We start from the raw sequence: 24,315 nt of genomic DNA, 5'->3' as shown, positions 1-24,315 counted from the left end.
TTTCCCATCAGGCGTTGACTGAAGAAGAGCGGTTAGATCAGAGGGGAGAGAGGGGCAGGATACTGAAGTCCAAACAATGGTCAGGCACAGTGAATCACAGAGCCTCTCTCAAAGACCTAGGATTAGCAGAGCAGATTAAATAAACAGATAACTGAACGCTTTTAAGAGCAGGCGATGGAATATGCTTGGTTGATGGAGGGCCTGTTAACTTTGCATTGCTCAGAGCATCATGGGAGATGGAGGGAGGGGGGGGGGGGCTCTGAACAAATACGGACAGGGTCATAATCCGTTAAAGCAACATTCTGTGCTTTTTCCACCACAGTACCAGAAGATAGGTTGTACCAACTAAAATAAAATTGCTATAAAATCTTAGAATTAGAAGTAATCTGCTGGTGTCTCTGTCAAACCGGTCTTTGTAGCAGCTCTAATGATCCTCAGACAACGAGCCAGAAAGGAGGAACTCTTTCGACGCAATACCCACAGAAGAGTGAGGGGAAGGAGGTGAAGATCCTCGTCCAGCCAGAGACTCAGCACCGTGCTCGCTATCTGACTGAAGGCAGCAGAGGGTCAGTGAAGGACCGCACTCAGCAGGGCTTTCCCACTGTAAAGGTAACTGTTAAAACCCTGACACAGCCTCTTTAATGAACGCTGGAGTCAATGGTTTGACTTTTCTGCCATAGTGTGCCCTTGTTTAAGGTTAAGTTAATAATTGGGTTTTTGTTAGAAGCTAGAGTGTTTTAGATTTGCTATTCCTAGAGCCGTAGACGCAGTGGGGCAGAAAAAAGTCAAATATGATTGAGGTGGAAGGGTTAAGGTCACAGTGTGTCAAAATGTGGAAAGAGTCTTTTTCTGCAGAGACATAATATGCTCAGTATGGACGCCTAAATCAAGTTTTATTTTCCTCCAAATGGACAGTTAATACTGATTGCTTTTCAAAACCAGGTCTGATCCCGTACTTGTGTTATATCTTGTCTTTTAGTATTTTGTATTGTATATGTGGAGAGAGATTTTAGAACTGTTGAGTCAGAAAGGTTGAACTGGATTTGAACAGGTTCTCTTCATCCCCAGCATGAATGAAATACTTCATGTCTGCAGATGACAACCACCTGCATTACTTTTGAGGTGTGTGTGGTGAATCTGCAAAAAAGAATTGTGACAATCTGCCCAATATATTTTGATATTTCCTGAGACTTGTGAGTTAGGAGCAAGACTTGATACGCTGTCTAGCGTTTGATCATTAATGTGGTCAGTCTGTTTGTAGGCCAAGAGGTGATCATAAGTCAGGCCACGGGGAGGTCAGATTTCTACCTGATCAGGTACTCTTTGTACTGTCAGGACTTGTGAAGAGCATGTGCAACCAGATGCAAATAACGGGCATAGAAGTTAACAGCAGAACATAACAAACACAGTTTGGCTTTTAAAAGGCTGACTAGATTGCACAAAAAGATGTGCTGATAAACAAGCTAAGATTACAGGACACATGAAGCAGGTAGGGAAGCATCTATATAAAACCCGTTCTGTAATGCATATATCGCTTTTCTTTTGTTTTTACTTACACAGCTGGGGGGAGTGAATGAGCCAGTGGTCTTGCAGGTGTTTGTGGGCAACGACGCTGGGCGTGTCAAGCCTCACGGTTTCTATCAAGCTTGCAGGGTGACCGGCCGCAACACCACAGCCTGCAAAGAGGTGGACATTGATGGCACAACTGTCATCGAGGTCTCCCTTGATCCGAGCACCAACATGACGCTAGCGTATGTACTTTTTGTTTTTTTATCGAAATTGGGTTGTTTTTGTGATAAATATTACTCCCAATCAATTTTATTTTAATATATTCAACCCCAAACAACACAAGCGTAGCTTTTATGTGCCCAGTTGTACTTCACAGATAATTCGAACCAATTGCTTAATAAAGAGATTGCATTATTGATACATATTTCATTGATTCCCTTACTGTTGTGAAATCAGTTATTATAATGACACATTGTAGTATTTGGTGTTGTAAAGAGCTGCTAGTTTACCAAACACTGTACAGTTGTTTTTTTAAACTGCTAGTTTTCCTGGCTAACATGGTCTGTCTACAGGGTGGACTGTGTTGGGATCTTGAAGCTCCGTAATGCTGATGTCGAGGCTCGTATTGGTGTGGCAGGGTCTAAGAAGAAGAGCACACGCGCTAGGCTGGTGTTTCGGGTCAAGATCCCCCGTCCAGATGGATCAGTGCTCGTGCTACAGACTCCCTCATCTCCAATCCTGTGTAGTAAGTCAGTCTCCTTGTGGTTGACTCCATTATATATGCAGAAATCCTGGTAATTAATTTTCCTGTAATAAACCAGTTTCACTAGATTTGCAAGAAGCAAAACAGACGGCTGATCTGTAATTTACATAGTTAATAATTACCATTTTAAACTGAGCTATTTTCTCCTCTTTAACATGAGAAATCCTGATTCTGAAGTTTAATCAAGCCTGCGGTCGGGAGACTGTTGTCTTTTTATGTCCACACTTGGTGACAGTGTGTAAGGGTCCCCTCAGGTTCAAGTGTTATTTGCGAATGTGTAAAGCATGATGGGTGGGGTTGGTTTCATAACAGGAAAGACGCTTTAGGCTATAAGAACGTTTCTATGTAAGTTGATTTGGGAGAGACAGGGGAGAAAGGGAAGGAAAGGACTAAAACAATAGAGGTGTGTGGACTTCTATTGTTTACACAGAGTTAGCATGCAATCCAGGGAAATATCTTTCCACAAAATCACCAAAAATAGTAATCCCCCTTGGCATCTGTACGTGTGTGCATGTGGCGTAGAGAAGTGAAAAAGACAATGTGTGTCTGTGTGTGAGCTTCAGCATTCTTACGGCCATTTTGTAGGCCGATGAGAAATAGCCAGTATTTCTATCGTATGAAATAAAGATCACGTCTTTGTTCAGCGTACATGCAGGGCGTGAAAAATCTTTAAAAGGCTTTAGAAGCAATTAAAATGTCTTAAATCGCATTCAAAAGTCTTAAAATGTTTTCTTGTTAGATTGCAGGCTGTCGGGAGACATATCACAAATATAAACTTCAGGTGGGATTGTTGCGACAGTGGATCGTGCTGCAGGAGGCTGTTTAATCCTTTGTTGTAGAGTTTTAGTCTGATTTTGTAAGCACAAACCGTAGTTTAACCATTTAGCATTCAAATCAATTACTTTGAGGCACTATAGACATTATACAATTTGAGTGAAAATGAGTTTAAACCAATCTACTTCTTTTGTTTCTTTTATGAAACCTAGCTATTTTTTGGTGAAAATCAGTGAAAGTGACACTTATCAAAACTGTTTATGTCTGTTTTTAGCTCAGCCTGCAGGAGTGCCTGAAATCCTGAAGAAGTCACTGCACAGTTGTTCAGTGAGAGGTGGAGAAGAGGTCTTTATCATTGGCAAAAACTTTCTTAAAGACACCAAAGTCATATTTCAGGAGAATGTCTCCGGTAAGAAATTATTATTTTTAAGAATATGATTGTCTGTGGATATTTTGGCTTTATGCATTATAATTGTTCTCCATTAAACATGCTGCATCTTCTGTCTGTTCCAGATGACAACTCGTGGAAGGCGGAGGCTGAAATTGACATGGAGCTGTTTCACCAGGTAAAATGTGATTGCTCTTGTGGTAGTTTTGTACTTGGTGTTGTACTTATCCATAGTCAGTGTATTACCTACTGTAGATGGCTGTCAGCACGCCCCTAGTTTGGAGAAACAGACAGGAATACCTGCACAGGAGCAAAGCAATGTACAGCTGTGGACGACGGCAGCTGCAAAATGCTGCCTAAAAATAAGGCCCACCCAAAAAGATCAATATCAGTTTAAGTGTACGCTACATTTAAGATATTTTCACCGCTTTATCGCGCTCTATCTTTCCAGCGAGGAACTGAAGCTACTATCCCGATCTCTTCAAAGCCACAAGACTCCTTCGACAAGAAGGCATTCATTTTACCTCTCAGAACTGTGAAGTTACTGAACTACCGCTGTCTCGGTCGGTTTGTTTGTTTTATCGTGTAATTTTGGTGTTTTAGTTTTAGTTAGTTCAGACTCACCTGAGTCACACAGTAACACAAACAAACTAACCGATTAAGGCAGCGGTAGACCAAATACTCATGTGTTCTGCGAGGTAAAATCACTTTTGTCAGAGGAGTCTTGTGGCTCTGAAGAGAGCGTAGATAACAGCTTAAGTTCCCCGCTGGAAAGGGCTGCCTGACTGCAAGATAAAGTGGTAAAGATATTCTAAATATAGCGTACACTTAAACTAATATAGATTTAAATACATTTTTGCTGCTGCCCCCGTCCACAGCAGTTCATTTTTTAGTTTACGTGCCGGTGCTTTGTTTCTCCAAACTGGGAGCAAACTGGGAGCGTGTCGCCCGTCATCTACTGTCGGTAATACACTGACTAAGGATAAGTTCCTCATACCCCACTTGAAAATTCTGAACTATCGCTTTAATGCCTATTACTAATCAGCTGAGTAGAAAGAAGCAGCCTTTTCAGATTTGTATGGGGCTTTAGATGTAATCATCTTAAACGACTGCTGGTTCAAATGTTTGAGTAGTCTCATTGTGTTCTGACCTAATTACCCTCAGTCTCGAAAGCTGTACTGAGTGTGTCTCAACAGTCCAGTTTAAACCTTTGCCCTTGTAAACAAAATGGTCAGAGGTAGATCATTTTGTGTTTTGTTTAAGGTACACAAACATTCAATGTTTCTGACTGATACACATGTTGTGTATCTGCAAAGCCTAACAAATATATTGAATGCATTTCCTCATTTTCACCTAACATTACATCTTAGACTTCTTTTTTTTTTAACCAGTACTGTTAAAGTTGGCAAGTAGTCTTCTTTTCTGCCCTTTTATGAAGCAATGCTACATTTTTCAAAGCTTTACTGCCACCAGCTGTTTATAGGTGGAATTATAACGTATTTAAACTAAGTGATTCAGCGATTACCCCTGTCATTTGGTAGATATTGCCGTACGTGGTTGCACTGAGTTATGAACAACATTATGAGCATTACTGATGAATATTTTAAGAACCAAAAGTGTAAAAAAGAGTGAGCATGTTTTATGCTCAGACCTTAGATATTTAACTGTAAATCTATAAGACAAATCATCATAACTGAATGCAGTCATCTCTGTGTAGATCAAAACTACCTCCAGTTCAGTACACACATTTACATTACAACCTCCAGCAGTCACAGTATCGTGTATCACGTCACCCCCGTGCTCATGATGTGTCCATAGGGCAAAAGATACAGACAACGTGATGAATATTTTTTCACTTTGTTCTAATCAAATCACCTTTTGACTAGTGCAGTTATACCTACTGTAGTTGTCATTCTTTTTTGCTGAATTTCTTTGAATGATCACCCCTTTAGAATCACGTGATAGTGAAGGTTCCTCCGTACCAGAACCAAGCCATCACCTCTTCGGTGTGTGTAGGAATCTACGTGGTGACGAATGCTGGGAGATCCCATGACGTTCAGCCCTTTACCTACACTCCAGATTCAGGTTTGTTCCTGTTTCAGTTTATTTATTAAATCACACAAGTTTCTCTACATCCGTCTCTTTTTACAATCAACTAATGAGGAGTCAAGCTGGTTAAAAAACATGTACATTTTTGATGACGAGGTCATTATTTACAAAGTACTTTTTAGATTTACCTGCTGGCACCACAGCTGGCTCACCACCTACAGTTAAGAAGGATCAGAGAAAGTATTAGCAATCAGTCAAGAGCACAATAAACAGCCAATGTCTAAACTTAGAAATCCAGGGTTTTCCACATTCAGGACTCTCTTTCATTAGCACTTTTCATAATTGTACGGTCCTATCGCGTCTACAAAGTAAACCAAGCTATTATCTTGCTGTATGTTTCCATTGATTTTCAAATTTTGCCCTTGCAGCAAAAAATGATTTTCCTGTGAAGAGAGAGGCGCCCTCTCCAGTGAAGACTTGTTCATTTGATGAACAAATTAAAGGTTGTTTTCCCTTTGTTAACTACTCTTTGTAACAATGATTGTAACATCCTGTTTGAAAGCTGTTCATTTCTAATACACTGTACTTGTCAGCTCCCGGTTGACTGCCACTTCTCTGAATAGTTGAACACAAAGCAAAATATAACATTTTAAGAATAATATGTATTCCTTGGTGTTGCTCCTACAGTTCTAGATGGTGCCTTGATGCCCTCGATGTTGCCTTTAGTGAAGAGAGAAGATGTCACTCCGATGGAGGTCACCAGCAACCTCCAATCTTCTGGTGTTTTTAAGGTGATATATTGATCTGTAACCTATTTAAAGTTTTTCAAAGTCAAATCACATAAATGTTCAGTAAAATTAAGTTGAGTTCATACTTAATTATCTAGTCTGTAAGAGAAGTGTTATTTGTGGACAGTTTTAACATTAACGATAACGCAATAAAACTGACGACAAAATCTAAAAGCAAAATAAAGCACATCTTTTATCTTTTATCTTGTGTTTTCAGCAGACTGGTGACCTGTGTCCAACCCAGCAGAACCCAGACATGACTGCAGGCCATCTAAATAAAAACAGACCATTCTCCAATAACCTGTCTCAGCCTGCGGGCGAACCTGACCAAGCCCAGGCTCCTGTTTTTCCCAACACAGAGCCCTTAGGCACTATTCAGAAGCAGGACATTGCAGCCACCAGCTCCTTCTCTGTGCCCGCCGACTCTCTGCTCCAGCAGGGATCACAGCAGTTCCTCCTGGAGCCCAGAGAGGGCCTCGGACCGGAGAGGCCCGGCAGTGGCTCTGGAGCTGTGGGGAGGTTGTGTGGAGAACCTGCACCTCAACAGCAGCAACTGCCTCTTTTTCCCCCAGACGAAGTAGCCCAGCTGGAGGAGGCAGTGAGGCAGCTTAAAGCCAAAGGGTACTGTAACTTACCACTTCAGTCTGACAACTCAATGGCCAAACAGCAGCAGCAACACATCCAGCACCAACAACAGATCCAAAAACAGCAAATTCAGCAGCAACAACAGCAACAAATCCAGCAACAACAGCTTCAACAGCAGCAGGTTTTGGAGAATTTACAGCAGCAGCTGTTTCAGTCACAGATTCAGATGCAGTGTGGTATGTTTCAGGACGCCCCACAGGCCAAGAACGCAGAGCAGCAGGGCCCATCACAGGGGGTGGTGCCAAACCAGGGGACTCTTTTCCAACAGGCCCAACAACAACAACAACAGCAGCAGCAGCAACAACAACAACAACAACAACAACAAGCAGCTCTCTTTCAACAGGCGAGTGATCTGCTCTCAATTCAGACCAACTTCCTCCAGCAGACACCATCACACCCTTCACCACCCATGTTCCACAATCCCAGTTCTTTGGCTGAAACACAAGATTCACAGGGAACGTTGTTCCAGAAAGCCTCTCAGGAGCAGGTCCAGGCCGCTCTCTTCCAAAACACCATGACAGTACTACAGTCTCCAGACCAACAGCCCTCAACCCCTGGGCTTTTCCTCCCTCAGACATCCCTGTCCTCTCAGCTCACAACCAGTAGTGCTCAACAACAGCAACAACAACAGCAGCAGCAGCAGCAGCTGGCCTTCCTCAGTGCTCTACAAACGCCTGCCCCTAAACCACAATCAGTATTTCAGGCTCAAACTCAGCTCCCCCCCATCCAACAGAGAAGCCCCATGGAGCAGCAGCAGCCCTCCCAGCCTCAGCCCCACACACAGCCAGCCCAGCAGTCTTCCCTGTTTCAGAACATCTCCCCACATCCATCTGCAAACACACTTTCCCCAGGCCAGCAGCAGCAACAGCAGACTGGCCTACTGTTCTGCAACAACCCCCTGTCCACTCCGGATCAGGCCTCCAGCCTCCTGTTCAGCAGCCAGGGCCAAATGCCACCGCTGACCAGCAGCAGTTTAGTTTCCCAAGAGCCTCCAAACCCCTCTCTGCACTTTTCCCAAGCCAGCATGGTGACAGTAAACCAGCAGGATCGCTCTGAGCCCATGGCCTTAGGGAACCCCACCGATCCACGACAGCAAGTCATATTTCAGGAGCAACAGCCGATGCAGCTGGGCAGCAGCTCAAACAACCGGCAGGAGCAGCCTGTGGGCCTCTTCATGCCTCAGTCTAACATGGCCTCTCTGCAGGGTGGACTGGCTACTCAGGAGCTCACACAGTCAGCCATGTTTGCCTCACAGAATGGCGTGGCAAACCTCCAAACGACCACCTCCTCCCCTGTTCAACAGCCAGGGACTCTGTTTCAGACTGCTGTCAGTGGGAGCATCAATCAGCCCAGCCAGCCTCAACAACCTGGCCTCTTCCTTTTTGGGATTCAGAACGGTAAGGAATTGATTACACAGGTGCACTTTAATCTTGTAGTATGAATGACTGCCAACAAGTGCCGATGGCAAATATTATATGAACCACCTTCTCAATTTTCTGATTGCCAATGAGAGCTTTGTTAACTCCCTTAGCAAATTGACATGTTTTTTTTCATGACAAGGTCTTCGCACTCATATAAACGATAGTAGAGTTGTCAAATGGTGAACAGGAAACCAAATGGGAAATCTATGTGCAACCTGAAAAAAGAAATCCCCTTTTAATTCTCCCAAAACATTGGTTTACAATTTCTATAATTTATTTGTATTTATTGACAAGAACATTCTCATCACAAGGTCCATTGACTTGAGCTTTCAGCCACACCTTGTGGCCTTCCTTAGTGGATAACTAAACTACAGTTGAACATGAAAGTATGTGTGCGTTTCAAAAGCAGAAAGAAACTTGGAACATTGAACCTGCCGTACAAGCTTACTCTGTAACGTGTGAGGTTTGTAAACTCATTCTGTTCCCTCCCTGCAGAATGTGACCAGCTGATGAATACTCCTGGAAACACGCTGTCAGATCAGATTATAGCCATCAGCCAGTCTGGTCAGAACCAAAGAGAGAGTGACGCGCACATCCAGTCTCTGCTCAGCCAGTCCCTGTCTCAGTCTGGGCCCGTGCAGAACCGCATGACGGCCTCTCAGAACATGGAGAAGATGGATGACCTGCTGGTCAGCATGCACGAGTCCGGCAGCAACTTAGCTCGCTCATACTAACCTCGCCATTTCATTTTTATATGTAGAATAATTGTAAAATGTAGAAAAATAGACAAAACACTACTACATGCAGTAAAATAGTTTTGAATTAGCCCTGCATCATGAAGTTTGAGACAAACCAAATATTATGTTCTTGAATCTGAACTCTTATTATTGTTCTGCCCTAACACAATATCTGGTTTACTTTAAGACTGAAGATTTATCAGGAAAGAGTAGTGAAGGTGCTACTGTCCTTGCTTAGCCAGTCTCCTCCTCTTGTGATTGTTCTCCAGAGTGTCATGAATGATACCCCCTTATCTCATTGTTACGGACAAACTGGACAAATCAATATCCAGACAGTGAACTATGAATTTCTTGGCTGAGTGGGCTGGCCAAGAAAAGTGTAAATCTCTTATTGACTTCATGACTGACTGACTCCCCATTGTAACACATGTGCAGAATTAGATGGACTCCAGGTGAGAACAGGCAAATTGTCATCAACTTTTCCTCCAGAAGTACAGTAACTTAGTGGTCTTGTTATTCATTTAACTTGTGAAGTTTAGTGTGTATCTGTAGATAGATTGTCAGTGATGTCATCTGCAGCATTTCTTGGTTCTTGTGCCGTTTTCTAAAGTCTCCAAAGTGTCTTGTGGTTTCCCTGAATCGTGTTCCCTTTAATACTTGTTTTATATTCGTGTTGCGTGGAAGGTGGAGCGTGCGGTATAGCAGCAAGGTTTCGACAGACTGTGGTATGTATGGGTGAACACATCGATGATGTGGAAGGTAGTTGACGTGGTTTGAAATTATTTTCACCCAACGGTGCAGAAAGTGTATTGAAAGAAGGTTAGAGATGAGGCAGAGAAATGAGAGGCAGAAGAAAGTGGAAAAGTCTTCTACACTAATCTGATATGTAATCCCAAACAAGTGTCTTATATGTGGGTGCTGATTGTTTAAATGTTGTAGCAGCTAGCTTGTGCCTGATAATATGAATATATTCACTCAAGCTGTCTCTGATAGGCGACAAAGTGACTTCGGTTTGCATTAATGATATAGAAAGAAGCTGTGCTCAGCAGGTGTATGACTAAAGTATTGTGGCATTTTGTTGCTTTCTACAAGTGGCTTGGATAAATTAGATCTAGTCTTGTTTAGACCAGTTTGTTGCAGTAATACCTGTAAAGAATATTCGAAGTTCAGCCAACAGCTGTCTGTGTGGCTCTGCAGCGAAGCTCGCCTCCAGCTGTGAAACATATCCGAGATCCTTTACCATCTCCACCACCGTTTTCAGGCTAACATTTAGTCTGTATTCATCCAATCCAAACTGTGTCAGTTTGCTACTTTTTAGAGCAGATTCTCCTTTTAACACATTACAAGGAGATGGATCTTTTAAGAAAGTGTGGTGGTAGAAATATGATAGAAAAATAGAAACAAATAAAACTAATATTGACTGAGGCTTTTCTTTTTACATGTATGTTCGGCACGTTACGATGCTGTTCTTTGTGACCACTTTACTCATCGAGGGTACGGTACAGTCCCACAGGAGGTGGTGGGGCTTTTCGTCAGCCGCCTCTTCCTCATTGTTTACAGTGAAGAAGATACATTTTGAAACATGCTGTTACAACTTTCAACTATTCATTCCCAAAACATTATTTATTCCTCAAAATGTGGATCGAGACATTTTTATTCAAATAAGATTATGTCAGTTGACATGTAACTCTAAATCAAACACATCTATAGTAGAGAGAGTGGAATTTAATATAGTATATTATTAATATTAATATGTTTTAGTGTCATTTTGATTGCATCATTCTGCGTCAGGCACGCATGAACTGGAATAGTATTCTTAAATCAGCTAGAAAAGAGCCTTTTCTTTAACCAGTTTTATTAATGTGACTGATTTAGTGAATGTAGAAGAGAAGCAAACTGTACATTATACATCTTATCCAGGTTAAGGTATTAACATGCAGTAACGGAGCCCATTTTATATGTTTTCTTGTAAATGCAGTCGTCTGGAGTCGGCCGGTGGCCTCAGGACCAAAGTTTGACTCAAATCTTGCTTTGCTTAAATCCTGATGACAGGCCAGTTTTATGGCTCGTGAGCTTTTATTTTCCATTTATTTCTGAAGAAAAACATAGACATAGATGGTTTCATTGTTAGTCACGATTGTCCTGCTGCCACACTTTTCTTTCCGTTGGTTTGTTGTGTTGTTTTGGGAAAGAAACACATGTTTGTGTCATGTTTAGTTTCACTGTAAGTGTGTGCATGAACGAGGGGCTGGTCTCTGATGATGACAGAATTAGGTCAGTTTAATGCCTCGGTCGTTGTCTGGTTTTCTATGTACAGATTGGTAGAAACACATACACACGTTACATTTTATACACTTTAAAGTCACAAACCGCTGTTTTATGATGGAGATTATGTAAACTTGACTAATGTGATTTGAGGAAGTACGAGTCTGAACGGTTGTGGGTGGTTTTTAAAGGGACCCTACTCCTGAAGGAAACCTGACGTTGGAGAAAAGAGCTATCTGTGATCGGCTTTCTTCAACTTGTGAAATAGAAGAACTAAGATTTTCCAGTGTTGAGTATTTATGATTTTATTTCTATTTGTTTGTTTTACAAAGTTTAGATCTTTTTTATTTTATATTTTAATCTGTGTAGTACCAGTCTCTGTCATATCTAATTTATTTGTGTGTTGTTTATTATCTAAATTGTTTTCCTTTATCAGTTGTGCTAAGATACCCCCCCCCCCCCCCCCCCCCCCCACAATGGCTGATACTGTAACTGGCACCTTGGGAAGATGGTGGTGATGCATTTAAATGAGATTGTAGACCATGAATAACATGTAAATTCCTGTGCACAGTTATCTTTTGGGATATTGTAATAATACACAACTTAATGTACTTATCAGGTGCTTGCTCAAGGCTTATTATTGGACCCCTGGTCTTGTAGTCCCTCTTGACCAAATGGTTAAACAGGTTTTAATCCCTCAAAACAGGACCAACAAATTTCAGTATTTTTACTCTGAATATAGAACTGATGGGATTATGTAGGCTGCCTGTAAATGTCTCACTAACAATGTTCTGTTATACACATACTGTGGAGGTAATTACTTTTTTGAAATTACAGTTTCCTCATTTGTGTATTTACAATGTAACTGGAGATCAGAAATAGATAAAAGAGTGACTCATTATAGGGTCACTACTAACTATGGAAAAGAGGGTAATTGTTGATAAAAGTTCCCATATTTCCTTCAGATGCTACAGACTCTAACTTTCTCTGTTTCTTGCAATATAACACATGGTTTTCTTTTAACATTACCTATTCATTTAATATCGACAAATTGTATCTGCCATCACAGGTGATTCCCCCTAAAATGTCACTTTAGACAGTAGTCGATATCGTACATGTGCCTTGAGGAGGTGATGTAGTAGCGACCAGATGTTGTTGCCTGTTTAACACCTTGCTGGTTCTGCCAGTGATTATTAGTTCTCATTATGTTTTAAGCCATAAGACTTTAAATGTACTTTAAATGCTCGACAACAGTGACCAGATAAATGTGTAGTGCAATTTCTGTCATGCATCTAACTTGTTTGTACTGAAGTATCCACATTTTCCCTGAAACTGCTATGCAGCTAATATACTGTAAATGTACATCTGTTAGTTTTTGAATATATATTTTTCTAAATAGCATCTCCTGTTTTCAGCAAAAAGGAGAAACCAAAGTAGATGTTCTTTCTGTTATTTATGTTGCTTGTTGAAATATTTTCTTTGCTTTCATTGTCGCCTGAAACCGATTTTAAATATTTTAATCAGTTAAAATGCAAATTTCTCTTCTCAACAACCATTTCAGTCGTGTGTGTGTGTGTGTGCGTGTGAGAAACAAGGCTCACTAATTGTTTTTCAGTCATCTATATTGCCTTTGTTGCCTTGAATTGTTTTGTCCTGTAATTTAGGAACGATGTCAATTACAAATTCTGCAGAACATTTGTTCAGAGTCTGTTTTAATTATTTTCCTAAATCCATTTGCTTACTCCACATTTCTGTAACATCTTTAAAGTATCTTCACTCCCAACAAGTGAACCACTCTTCTAGTAAACAGCCTGTTTTGCCATTTAGTTCCCAACTATGTGAACAACTGTCACATAATCAGCCTAGGGGGGGGCTCTTTCTTAATATTTGGCTTTTGTCGGGATGTTTTTAATTATATTGCAATTACATTTCTGTAAACTTGCTGCTATCTATATTAAACATATATTCTTTAAATATTAGGCCCCTGAGCTTTTATTTCATGTTTTTGGTGTAAGCTGGGGGGGATGAGGATACACATTGATTCAGAAATATGTGATTTTAGTTTTAATTGATACCGTGCCAAAGCACCTGCTCTGACACAGCTAAAGCTGTTGGCCCGTGACTGATGGCTGGTGGGTTCATGTATTTTTTTACAGAAATGCACACACTCATATGTCATATCTTCTAAGACCAATATTGTGAGATTTACCCACTTCATTACAGCTTGTGTACAACATTTATTTTTGGTTGTTGAGAAATGTTCCCTCCTCCCACAGACTGTGCTATGTTTCACATAAATAATGAGAAAGCTTGGCATTTATGTGTTATTTTAATAAGCAATAATTGCATTCAGACATGAATATATAATATACAGAAAATGCAACAAACATTTTTTTTACCGCACAGGAAAATATAACACCTAAACCTAAAAATGAACATCAAGTTGGAAACCAAAAGATGACAGTTAGGCCACAGCTGCATGAGAACATCTGGCTCCTTCATCCTGCTATCATTCATATACAATGTACTGTAAGCTACAGCATGTGTCCTGTTTAACACTTCTTTTATTCAGGCTTCATTTATTTATTGTGCTAAATGAGAAATAAAATGCATTTTCAAGTGATTTTAAAAACCCATGTGAGATTTGATCCAGACTTTTTACACTTAAGATACATTTCTTAAAAATGTGCTGTAATAATTTGAGCTTTAAGGTGTATCTGTGTCAAATTGGACAGAAGAGGAAGTAAAGTGTTCTGTTTTTACATCATTAGATGTAAAACACAACACGATTCGTGTTGGATTTGAAGTTGTGACTTGCACATTTAAACTGGTCGAGGCCTTATTAACCACATTGAATGCCCACCTGATAAATGATTGTACATAAGAAGTGTCATCACAGTTGGTTTGTAGATCTTTACAAAAGTAAAAGTCACAATCAAAGAACACCTGTAAGCTCAGTCTGACGCTCCACTGAGTGCCAACTGTTATTTAATTATGGAACGAACTCCCCACTGACATCAGGACGGCAGAAACTCTACACATCTTCAATCACAGGTTGAAAACTCATCTGTTCAAGCTGCACCTTGACCCATGAAATAGTGTTTTTTAAAGAAGGAAAAAAAAATCTTTCTACATCTTTTATTATCTCGTGGCGTGTGTGGCACTTGAAGTACATCAGCATTAATGAAGTTGATGTACTGGCATGATTGTGGCACTGTTGGGGTTGTACCTTCATGGTTGAATGCACATATTGTGTGTTGATTTGGATAATAGGTTCAGCTAAATTAATGTAATGTAGAAAGGGGATTCATTAATTGATTTAAAGAAACACTTTTGTTATTATTCAGGCATTCAATTTTGTTCTCGAGTTAAACTAAATGAGTATCATTACATTTTCAAGTGTGATTGTGAAAACCCATTTGAGATTTGATCCAGACTTAGATAAATTGAAAGCTTGAAAACAAGCTAAAGTCTAATAACGCGTGTCTGTTTAAAATAAAGACAACGGTTTATGCTGAATTTGAAGCTGTTACTAACCCTAATATTTCTATTAGCACTTCTTCAGGTCAAAATTACCTGTTGACCAGTCAGATTATACACACGCACAAAAGTAGCTCCAATGATCCACACGCGATTTTTTTTTGTTGTGGTACTGTGGATATAATTGTATTTGATTGACGTATACTTCACTCTTTCCCGTTTACGGATTTCCGCCACTAACCCAAACGCACCATCGAGATCTCGCGTTTTTGCGGCACGTGCGCGTCATTTGATCTTTCTGAGCGCAGCATCTACAACATGGCTGACGTGACAGCGGTGGACGGAGAGAAACTCAGCAAAAAGTGAGCTTATTCTTTTCTTCCGTCGCATGTTAACCACTCTCAACTCTTCACGCGGTGTCCTTGTCCTCGGTCAAGTTGTTGTTTGAGCAGTTATGAGCGTTTCAGTTCGGCTATGAAATGTGAAGTGTTGCATCAGGTAGGGAGATGATAGCGAAGTGAGGGTTACGTCCATGCTCCATATGGTGAAACGCCATAAAGCCTACACATCCCGGGATGCAGTTCGTTTGTGTCTCTGGTAGTTGTAGTCCTGAATCCAATAGCGACAGTGCCTTTTACTTCTCGGTAGAACTACAAGACCCACAGTACAATCAAAGAAATGTTCTACACACTTTGGTCGTGAAATCGTTTTGGTTTCTTTCCTTGTGTTCGATATTAATCTTAACGTGTGGTGTATTTAATCATTTTACTCTCGCAGAGCCCTTTATTTTGTATTTTAGTGGGTATAAAACCGTCCAGACAATTCTTGAATGATGCTAACTGTGTTGTCCTTCGTTGTTCTTGACTTTCTGTAGCGTTATGTGCTAGCAGTAACGTTATGTTATCTCTGACACACCCCTGGCTAAAAGTAAAAGGAAACCTAATCTGAATTAAAATGTAGTTTTCTTCTGTTTTTCTGTGTACGTGAGTGTTTTCACCTCATAGGCTGGATGTGTGCTCTGGCAAGGGTCTTTTGTTTGGGGTTGTAGAGTTATTCCCCCTACAGTTTAATATATATATATATATAAATATATATATTTATATATATATATATAAATTACCTGGTGGGCCTCTGTTGTATATGCTGTAAGCGACATTGTCTGTCTATTTTCTCAGGTCTGTCCGCTGACTGTGGTAGCTCAGCATGCTGTGTCTGGTCAGGGCAGCCAGGCAGCAGTTGTGCCAAGCCTTTGGGGTCAGGGGACAGTGGTTAAAATGCGCTGCCCCTTGTACAGATGCAGTCTCGGCTCACATTTACGGGATCCGTTGGAGAGGTGACAAAAGGTTGGTGGATTTCCATTCCAATGAGAAAAACAACCAACCTTTTGTCGTCATCCCCTTTTCTGCATGAGTGCTTGTCTCCGTTATTAGTTGATTGTTTGTGGCGTGGCCTTGTTTGCTTTAATTTCGAACACCAGAACAGAATCACATGTACAGTTTGTTTATGTGGGAAATCATGTATGTCTGTGCTATTGTGTTTTGTGAAACAGTTTGAACATCCATGCAATTTCATTTTGTGGTTGCATCATCGACGGCAAACTACAATATCTAACCTATGACTGATCTTTGATTCCTCTTTCTTATCAGTGAGCTGAAGAGACGAATGAAAGCGGACAAGAAGGCGTCCGATAAAGAAGCCAAGATCAAAGAGCAGTTGGACCAAAAGAAGGAATCCAACGACCAAGGAGTGGAAAATGCCTGTGGGTTGGATGAGGAAACGCTTGACCCAAATGTGAGATTATATACCTTACTCTTACATTTATTATACCCTTAATATTTAGATCTTTTTGTATTAATGTAATCTGTTTCCCTCTGATGTAGCAATACTACAAGATCCGCACCCAGGCCATCCAGGAATTGAAGGGCACAGCAGAGGACCCGTACCCTCACAAGTATCATGTCGACTTGTCCCTCACAGGCTTCATCGATAAATACACTCATCTACAGCCTGGAGATCAGCTGACGGATGTTGTCCTCAATGTGTCAGGTACCAGCAATGGTTTAAGATCTTACATTTGTGTTTTCCATTTTGTATGTGCACTGTACCCCCAGCAGTAGATCATGTTAATCATCTCTGTTAATCATGTTGTATGATTTACAGGCCGCGTCCATGCCAAGAGAGCTTCTGGTGCCAAGCTGATTTTCTACGACCTGCGGGGTGAAGGCGTCAAGTTGCAAGTCATGGCAAACTCAAGGTACACAATGATAGCCGTGGTTAGAACACATAGTTTAAGAGGCATCATGACTGCAGACAGATGAAGAGTCGTACAGCGCTGCACGGATTGGTGAGTTCAAGTTAAAACGGAAAGAAAGAACAATTGTTCTTGGGAAGTTTGATGATGTCACACACTGATGTAGTGCTTGTTATTGAAACAAATGTCCGTGCTGTTACCGGGGGAACTCATCAGCTGCTTCCCCCCCTAAAAAACTGCAAAACCACTCAACTCTCTAATAAGATTTGTTGATTATGTGATTATCTCAGACAGATTGTTCCTATCATCACATGTTTGTGTTGTGAAATGTTATACAGCATATCATTTCACCTCGTACGATGTGTTCTTCTCCCTGTGGATGATTAAGCAGTGATTTCATTTCTGCTTATTTTCTCTCACTCTGTCAGGACTTACAAGTCTGAGGACGCCTTCGCGGCCATCAACAACAAACTGCGCCGCGGAGATATCATCGGTGTCCGCGGTAACCCAGGGAAGACAAAAAAGGGGGAGTTGAGCATCATTCCCATCGAGATGACCCTACTGTCGCCATGTTTGCACATGTTGCCCCACCTTCACTTTGGCCTCAAAGACAAGGTGATGACCGTTGTGATTAAGACACTCGGATAGTGAGAGACGCACTGCACCATGTCCTCTTTCCCAAAAAGACACAAAATTACACACTTCTGCAAATACCACGTTTAAAAAGTGAGAATGGACGACACAAAGCAGAAGCATTAGTTCTTATGGATCACTATTTTCAGTGCATTTAGGGAAGTGGCTAGTCAGACTAAATCACGTTAAGTTGTTAAATTCTATTCATTTAGGGGTTAGCTGGCTTGCTAATTCCTTGTTGACTTCATGCTACAGTCACAGAAGATAAAAAGCACCATATGAACGGTTGGGTTTGGTCTACTTTACTGCAACATGTAGTCAGACTTTACCGTTTTTATCTCATTGTTCATGTTGGCTGTTAATGTTTCAGCTTAGCACTAATGCTAGCTGCTAACTGTTACCTTTTATCTGCTTTTGGAGTCGATTGCACAGCAAATCTTAACCATTGTAGCGGTGTTTGTAGTTGTTTTCACACTGAACGCATGATGGCAGATCATGACTGTTGCTACCAAAGGAGGAGTGAGTGCGGTGACTTCCACGTGCAGCGACATGATCACAAGTAAATACAGGCCAGCCCGCCTGCAGGCTTACTGGCACACCGACAATGGAATAAAGCTATAATTATGTTAGAAGATAGAATCCTGTTTTTCCTGCTACGACGACTCAAAATTTCACAGTGAGAGTAATTATTACGATGTGCTTGAAGGGAAGATTCATGACCTTTTCAGGAATAGTCAGATGAGGACACATGAGTCTTCTTTCTATTCTCTACAGCAGGGGTGGCCAACCAGTCAGAGACCAAGAGCCACATTTTTTACTGTGTTACCGCAAAGAGCCACATCATACACATGAACATCACCCTATCCCTTCCTCACACACACACATACCTTTGCTCAGCCAGATTTATTGTAAATGTCACACACCAACATGATAATGACAGAATTTGACTCCTAAGACCACAGGCCAGTCATTTTCAACAATGAACATTGTGTACACTGTCTCACACAGACAAGCTCTCAGTTCAACCAAGTCCACAAACAAAAATATAATAATTTACAATAGTGTTTTTCTTTTACTATGCATGTTACTTAGTGGGACTTCTGGCATTCATTGCCTTGAACAATCCTCTTCAAATCTGGCTTGTATTCCGTTGTTGCCACTCGAAGCAATTCTTTCACATGGGTGTCAGTCAGAACAGATCGATGCTTTGATTTCACGTGTTTCAGGGTAGAAAACACAGACTCGCAGACGTATGTTGACCCAAACATTGACAGTATCTTAAGCGCAGCCCGTTTGACATTGGGGTATTTTTTCATTGGCACACTTTTCCAGAACTCAATGGTCCCGTCCCTTAAAGCAGGTTTGAGTTGGTCCTCCTCACAAAGATCGATCATCTCTAACTCAGCCGCATCCTCATCTGTGACTAGCGGGGCTTTCAAACAGTCCGTCTCAGCGTTAAATGGGTCGACGAGGAACGTAATCTGTGGCTGCACATGCGCGTTTGACGAAAATACCGTATTTAACTCAAGCGAAACGAACACGCACATTAAAAAAACACAAATACAAACTTCGATATGAACGTAAGAGCCGCATGAAACCGGGCAAAGAGCCGCATGCGGCTCGGGAGCCGCGGGTTGGCCACCCCTGCTCTACAGGGAGAGAAGATTTGAGAGAAGTGATTTTGACATAATTTGAAAATCACCTCTGCTGTCATTTTTCATTTTCAGCCAGCCCCAGTTGCAGTGTCCCAAAAGTGAAAAACCTCAAAGCTTTTCACTGTTAAATGTTCTGTTAGTTTTACTGAGTTTGTTTGAGGACAAGGTGACCAGTCGATACAACAGCAATGACCAACGTTGAAGCATTTCCTTTTTTTTTCTCACCAATGCGTCATCTTTTTCTCAAAGGAAACACGTTTCCGCCAGCGCTACTTGGATCTGATTCTCAACGACTACGTGAGGCAAAAGTTCATAACTCGCGCCAAAATCATCACATACCTCCGCAGTTTCCTGGACCAGATGGGCTTTTTGGAGGTAAGAGTTGGTGTCTGTAGTGTATTGAGACATCCAAGTTGACATCGTCACACAACTAATCAATTGAACAGCATACTTCATGTCTTTACAAGCTGAGGACTCAAAATAAACACTTAGGTGTTTCATAATGCTCCAATAGTTTGTATATTTGTTCCACACTGAAGGAACATGGAGTTCGTCAGTGTAGCATTGCTGAATCGTGTTTGCTGTTACTTTAGATTGAGACACCGATGATGAACATTATTCCTGGTGGAGCAGTGGCCCGTCCATTTGTTACTTACCACAATGAGCTGGATATGAACCTGTACATGAGGATCGCACCTGAGCTCTACCACAAGGTAATCATTTACTTTCATATTTCTGTTTATTTGTTGTGAAATTTGTGTACAGAAATACATTCATTCTTTGAATACATCAACTTAACTTAACCCCTCAACTGTAATTGAAGGGTCAAACGTCTAAATATTAACTTTTCCCACAGATGCTTGTGGTTGGAGGAATAGACCGAGTGTATGAGATTGGTCGTCAGTTCAGGAACGAAGGCATCGATCTTACTCACAATCCAGAGTTCACCACCTGTGAATTCTACATGGCTTATGCCGATTACCATGACTTGATGGAAATCACAGAGAAACTGCTCTCAGGTAAGTAAAACATAGATAGTTAGCATAGTGAGAAACAGTTAAACTGGCTAACATACTAATGAAGGGAAAAGGGGCAGTCATTAGCAAAAAACTTTTGGCAGTCTTGACTTGTTTAGATTGTCTTTGTTAATTCTGTTTGACAAGTGAAAACATGAAGTTGTCACGTCAGATGCAACAAGAGCAGACCTGTTGCCACCTGTTTAAGAGGCCACAGCAGTCTCCTAACTAATGTTTCCCATTTAGGATAAGGAGACTATTCCACATAAAAAAAATCTTTGAAGTATGAAGTCGGTAATGAGCTATTTTAAAATATGAATCGGCCAGAGCACCATTTCTTCTCAGTTTTGTCACAGGAAAGGTATCCACTGAACGGCTCTGGTTAACTCAGTGGTGCCCTCTTTGCTTCAGGAATGGTAAAACACATCACCGGAGGATACAAGGTGACTTATCACCCCGACGGTCCGGAGGGACAGGCCCAAGAGATTGACTTCACGCCGCCATTCAGGAGAGTGAGCATGACACACGACCTGGAGAAGATTACGGGAGTGAAGTTCCCTCCTACTGACAGCTACGACAGTGATGGTGAGAGCCTGTAGAGATGTACAGATGGACTTTATGTGAGGAGACGACTGCCTCTGAAATGTTAGAGAAGCTTTTGTTTTCTGTGACATTCTCCATCTCTCTCGCATGTTCTCTTTCACAAATAAAGGGTTTAGTCTTCATGTCATTTCTATATTTCAAATGTTTTTATTCTAACAGCAGATTTCTCTCTTTCACTCTTTTGTCTTCAGAGACGCGTAAATTCTTTGACGACCTGTGTGCACAGAAAGGAGTTGAATGTCCTCCACCCAGAACCACGGCCCGCCTCCTTGACAAGGTGCTCCATTGATGAACATCAGCGTCTGTTGTACAATGTTTTTTGTTGCTTTATTCCTTTTAATTATTTATTTATTTTACTATGAAGTCTTTACTGATACAGTTTTTCTCCACAGTTGGTTGGAGATTTCCTTGAGGTCACCTGTATCAACCCCACATTCATCTGTGAACACCCTCAAATCATGAGTCCCTTAGCAAAATGGTGAGAAACGCCCCATTTCATCCTCATATCTACCCTTTAAAGATGTGATGCTCAGGTTGATGCTGACACTGCTTCAATTATTACAGGCACAGATCACAGAAGGGCCTGACGGAGCGTTTTGAGCTCTTTGTGATGAAGAAAGAAATCTGCAATGCTTACACTGAGTTGAATGATCCGATTAGACAGAGGGAGCTTTTCGAGCAGCAATCCATGGTGTGTATAGAAGTATAAATGTATATTTCTGACTGGTACATGGTCACATCATAGAGGTTAAGGCTCTGTATTGTTACAGTGTGAGTGTATATATTGGTGTATGTTAATCATTTCTATGGTGGATCTTTTTCAGGCCAAAGCGGAGGGCGACGATGAGGCCATGTTCATTGATGAGACCTTCTGCACTGCTCTGGAATATGGTCTGCCACCAACTGCCGGCTGGGGGATGGGCATCGATCGTCTCACCATGTTCCTCACCGACTCCAACAACATCAAGGTAAAGCTGTCGTATGAATCATGATGCTAGCACATGCATGTCATGTTTAAGTCCTTGTACCACAATGACAAAATACATAAGAGATAGAATGTGAGAATGTGGTGTTTTGGTGTTATTCACAAATAAACAATACAGACTTCTCTTCTAACCAATCCCCTGTTATAGGCAATGAGCAGTCAGCTCTCATACAGAAATAATGCTTTCTGGAACATGTGATAAAACTATACATACAGGGATAAAGTGCACAGTTATGGTGACAATATTCTGTAGCAACGGATGTCCTGCATAGCGTGTTTCTACCATCCTCCCCACTTTGTAGAGTCTCGCTGTGTACCCTTTCAGGTACATGGTAGAAATGAATTAATTACACAACCGTAATTCTAAAAGGACCTATTTAAAGTAACAAATTATTAAAATAAAAAGAGTTAAAATCAGAACAGGCTTGTTGCTGATCCTGCAGGTAATCTGTGTGACCACATGATGCCTTCCCTCAGTGTGTTGTCCTCATTAGGATCTTAGGCTTTGTTCAGACTGAAAAATAGAAGAACACATTAACGGGACACAGGGGGTTAAAGAGATAACATCATCAAGAAAGCACATTGGTTGCACACATACTTTAGCTGCCAACATCTGTCAGACAGACGTCTTTGATTTACACCCTCAGTGGACGTTTTTTTTCTCTCACAGGAGGTGTTGCTCTTCCCAGCGATGAAGCCTGACGACAACAAGACGGCGCCCACAGAAGGCACCTCCGTCTAATGACAGGACCACTCCTGCTGTCACATCTGTTCAGGAGTCCGTCTGGCGTAGGAGCCTTTACCTCACTGTGGTCATCAGTGGAGCCTGCAGCCTTTTTGTTTTATCAATGTTAAGTCTGTCAAAGGTTTGATTGTTGCTTTCGTTAAGGGAACTCTTCTTGTCTCAGTTACATGGTAACGACTGGTAAACGATGACAAATGCTTCTTTTTTTCCTTTTGTGTTTCTTACACGTTTGTGATCATATTTGCTGCGTCCACCTCGCGTGATTGTAAGGAGACATTTTAATCCTCATTGTCACCCAGACGATAAATGGATAGTATTTGATCAGGAAATCGTGTGATCTGCTGTTGTTTGCAAACTTCTATGAAATATTTTTGAATATACTTTGAAATAGTTCACAGGGTGCTTGATTCTGGCTACCAAATACATGTAGATACACCACATAATAACACTCAGTCACCTGTGCTCTCAGTGTAGCCATCTGTTTTACCAGGTCTGCTTGTATTGTGTCTGAGACTTTTTGAGCAAAACTCCACAAATTCAATATTCCTCTGCCAAGAAGTTTAAACAAGACTGTCAGAATAAAGTGAATATGAATCAACTTTGTTTGCTCTCTTGTGATGTTTTTGGTCTGTTTACAGAACATTTAATGTATTTTAAGAGTTTGCAGAATATGATTATAGGATTTTGGTGGCTTTGAGGCTCATGGATTTCAAAATCCTGGTAGTAGTAATAATGATAACTATCTTTTCTTTACATGAGAAAAGCTATTTGAATAATGATCTACATGAATTCTAGACTTTCTTTAGTGCTAGGGAGGAAATTCTCTTTGACTCTTCCACTGGGACAGAGCAGAGTCTGGCATAATTGCACTGACCTTGCAGCTGAATAAATAGCTTAATCAATATTTACAGCAAGACAATAATTAAGCATACAATTATGATGAAATGCCTGTAAGAAATTATTTTTCATTCGGCTGTCTTTAGATACCTTCATTTTTTTATTAAATGAGAAAAGTTACTTTAAAAAGACAATCTATGATTTTTTACTTTTTAATTAGTGTGTGCAATGTCAAATTCATGTCACAATTATTTTCTTTCCCACAGTTTCTGTTCTATGTAATAAAAGTAACTGAACACGTTGTTTTGCAACATTTCCCACCCTGGTCCCCAAACCTGCAAGTCTGCATTCTCGGCTGCACAAGCCTTACTGGTGTAAACATTTCCAAGTCTCTAAGGGAACGTCACATATTACTCAAGTACTTACATAAATTCATTGGCTACCGAATCAACTTCAAAATTATTCTTTTCATATTTAAAGCAAGTTTTAAAATCCACACTTATTTATGAGATGTAAAATGTCAGCATCAAGTGGATATGCCATCAAAGCCATCTTTTTGAAGAGAGGAAGTCACTTAAGTACATTTACTCAATGACTGTACTCTGTAAACTTCTAGGCCTTACTTTAATTGATTATTTAGATTTTCTTCTAATTTACTGCATTTCAGAGGAACGTATTGTAGCCTTCTTGTGACACTGTTATTGACAGCTACAATTATTACCAGTTACTTTATACATTTAGATTCTACATGCAAAACATATCATCTTATAA

The 24,315-nt window shown here is 40.8% G+C and overlaps 2 protein-coding genes across 6 annotated transcripts in view; both read left to right on the top strand.

Annotated features, from left to right (window-relative positions):
- The window catches only part of nfat5b (nuclear factor of activated T cells 5b), a 32,151-nt gene extending 18,844 nt beyond the window's left edge, over positions 1–13,307 (top strand). For 3 of the 4 annotated variants that reach the window (XM_079170006.1, XM_079170008.1, XM_079170009.1), the window contains 10 exons: positions 420–609; positions 1,561–1,751; positions 2,082–2,254; positions 3,321–3,455; positions 3,560–3,612; positions 5,387–5,519; positions 5,912–5,986; positions 6,171–6,274; positions 6,489–8,313; positions 8,833–13,307. In XM_079170006.1, the coding sequence (XP_079026132.1) occupies positions 420–609; positions 1,561–1,751; positions 2,082–2,254; positions 3,321–3,455; positions 3,560–3,612; positions 5,387–5,519; positions 5,912–5,986; positions 6,171–6,274; positions 6,489–8,313; positions 8,833–9,071 (3,118 nt within the window). In that variant the 3' untranslated portion in view covers positions 9,072–13,307. The remainder of the gene's footprint in view (positions 1–419; positions 610–1,560; positions 1,752–2,081; positions 2,255–3,320; positions 3,456–3,559; positions 3,613–5,386; positions 5,520–5,911; positions 5,987–6,170; positions 6,275–6,488; positions 8,314–8,832) is intronic. The other variant, XM_079170007.1, reaches the window with a different exon arrangement.
- Positions 13,308–15,118: 1,811 nt separating this feature from the next.
- Positions 15,119–23,305, top strand: kars1 (lysyl-tRNA synthetase 1). 2 transcript variants are annotated; one of them, XM_079164888.1, is made up of 15 exons: positions 15,119–15,181; positions 15,995–16,162; positions 16,466–16,610; positions 16,700–16,865; positions 16,980–17,073; positions 17,499–17,685; positions 19,608–19,733; positions 19,952–20,071; positions 20,215–20,377; positions 20,786–20,959; positions 21,169–21,254; positions 21,370–21,455; positions 21,542–21,668; positions 21,802–21,945; positions 22,633–23,305. In XM_079164888.1, the coding sequence occupies exons 2-15, from the start codon at positions 16,023–16,025 to the stop codon at positions 22,702–22,704; spliced, it is 1,830 nt and encodes a 609-aa protein (XP_079021014.1). In that variant the 5' UTR covers positions 15,119–15,181; positions 15,995–16,022; the 3' UTR covers positions 22,705–23,305. The 2 variants fall into 2 exon arrangements, with proteins under 2 accessions (XP_079021014.1, XP_079021015.1); XM_079164889.1 differs by lacking the exon at positions 15,995–16,162 and having other exon boundaries at positions 15,128–15,181.
- Positions 23,306–24,315: the final 1,010 nt, after the last annotated feature.

This window comes from Pholis gunnellus (genome assembly GCF_910591455.1).
Source record: "Pholis gunnellus genome assembly, chromosome: 1".
NCBI lineage: Eukaryota > Metazoa > Chordata > Actinopteri > Perciformes > Pholidae > Pholis > Pholis gunnellus.
This window is presented reverse-complemented; position numbering and strand designations above follow the sequence as displayed.

Excerpts from the sequence above, each read along its gene's own strand:
- kars1 (XM_079164888.1), top strand. The coding sequence starts at position 16,023 with ATGCTGTGTCTGGTCAGGGCAGCCAGGCAGCAGTTGTGCCAAGCCTTT. Across the intron at positions 16,611-16,699 it reads AGGAAACGCTTGACCCAAAT|CAATACTACAAGATCCGCAC; the intron begins GTGAGATTATAT and ends CCTCTGATGTAG. Across the intron at positions 20,960-21,168 it reads TGACAGCTACGACAGTGATG|AGACGCGTAAATTCTTTGAC; the intron begins GTGAGAGCCTGT and ends TTTTGTCTTCAG.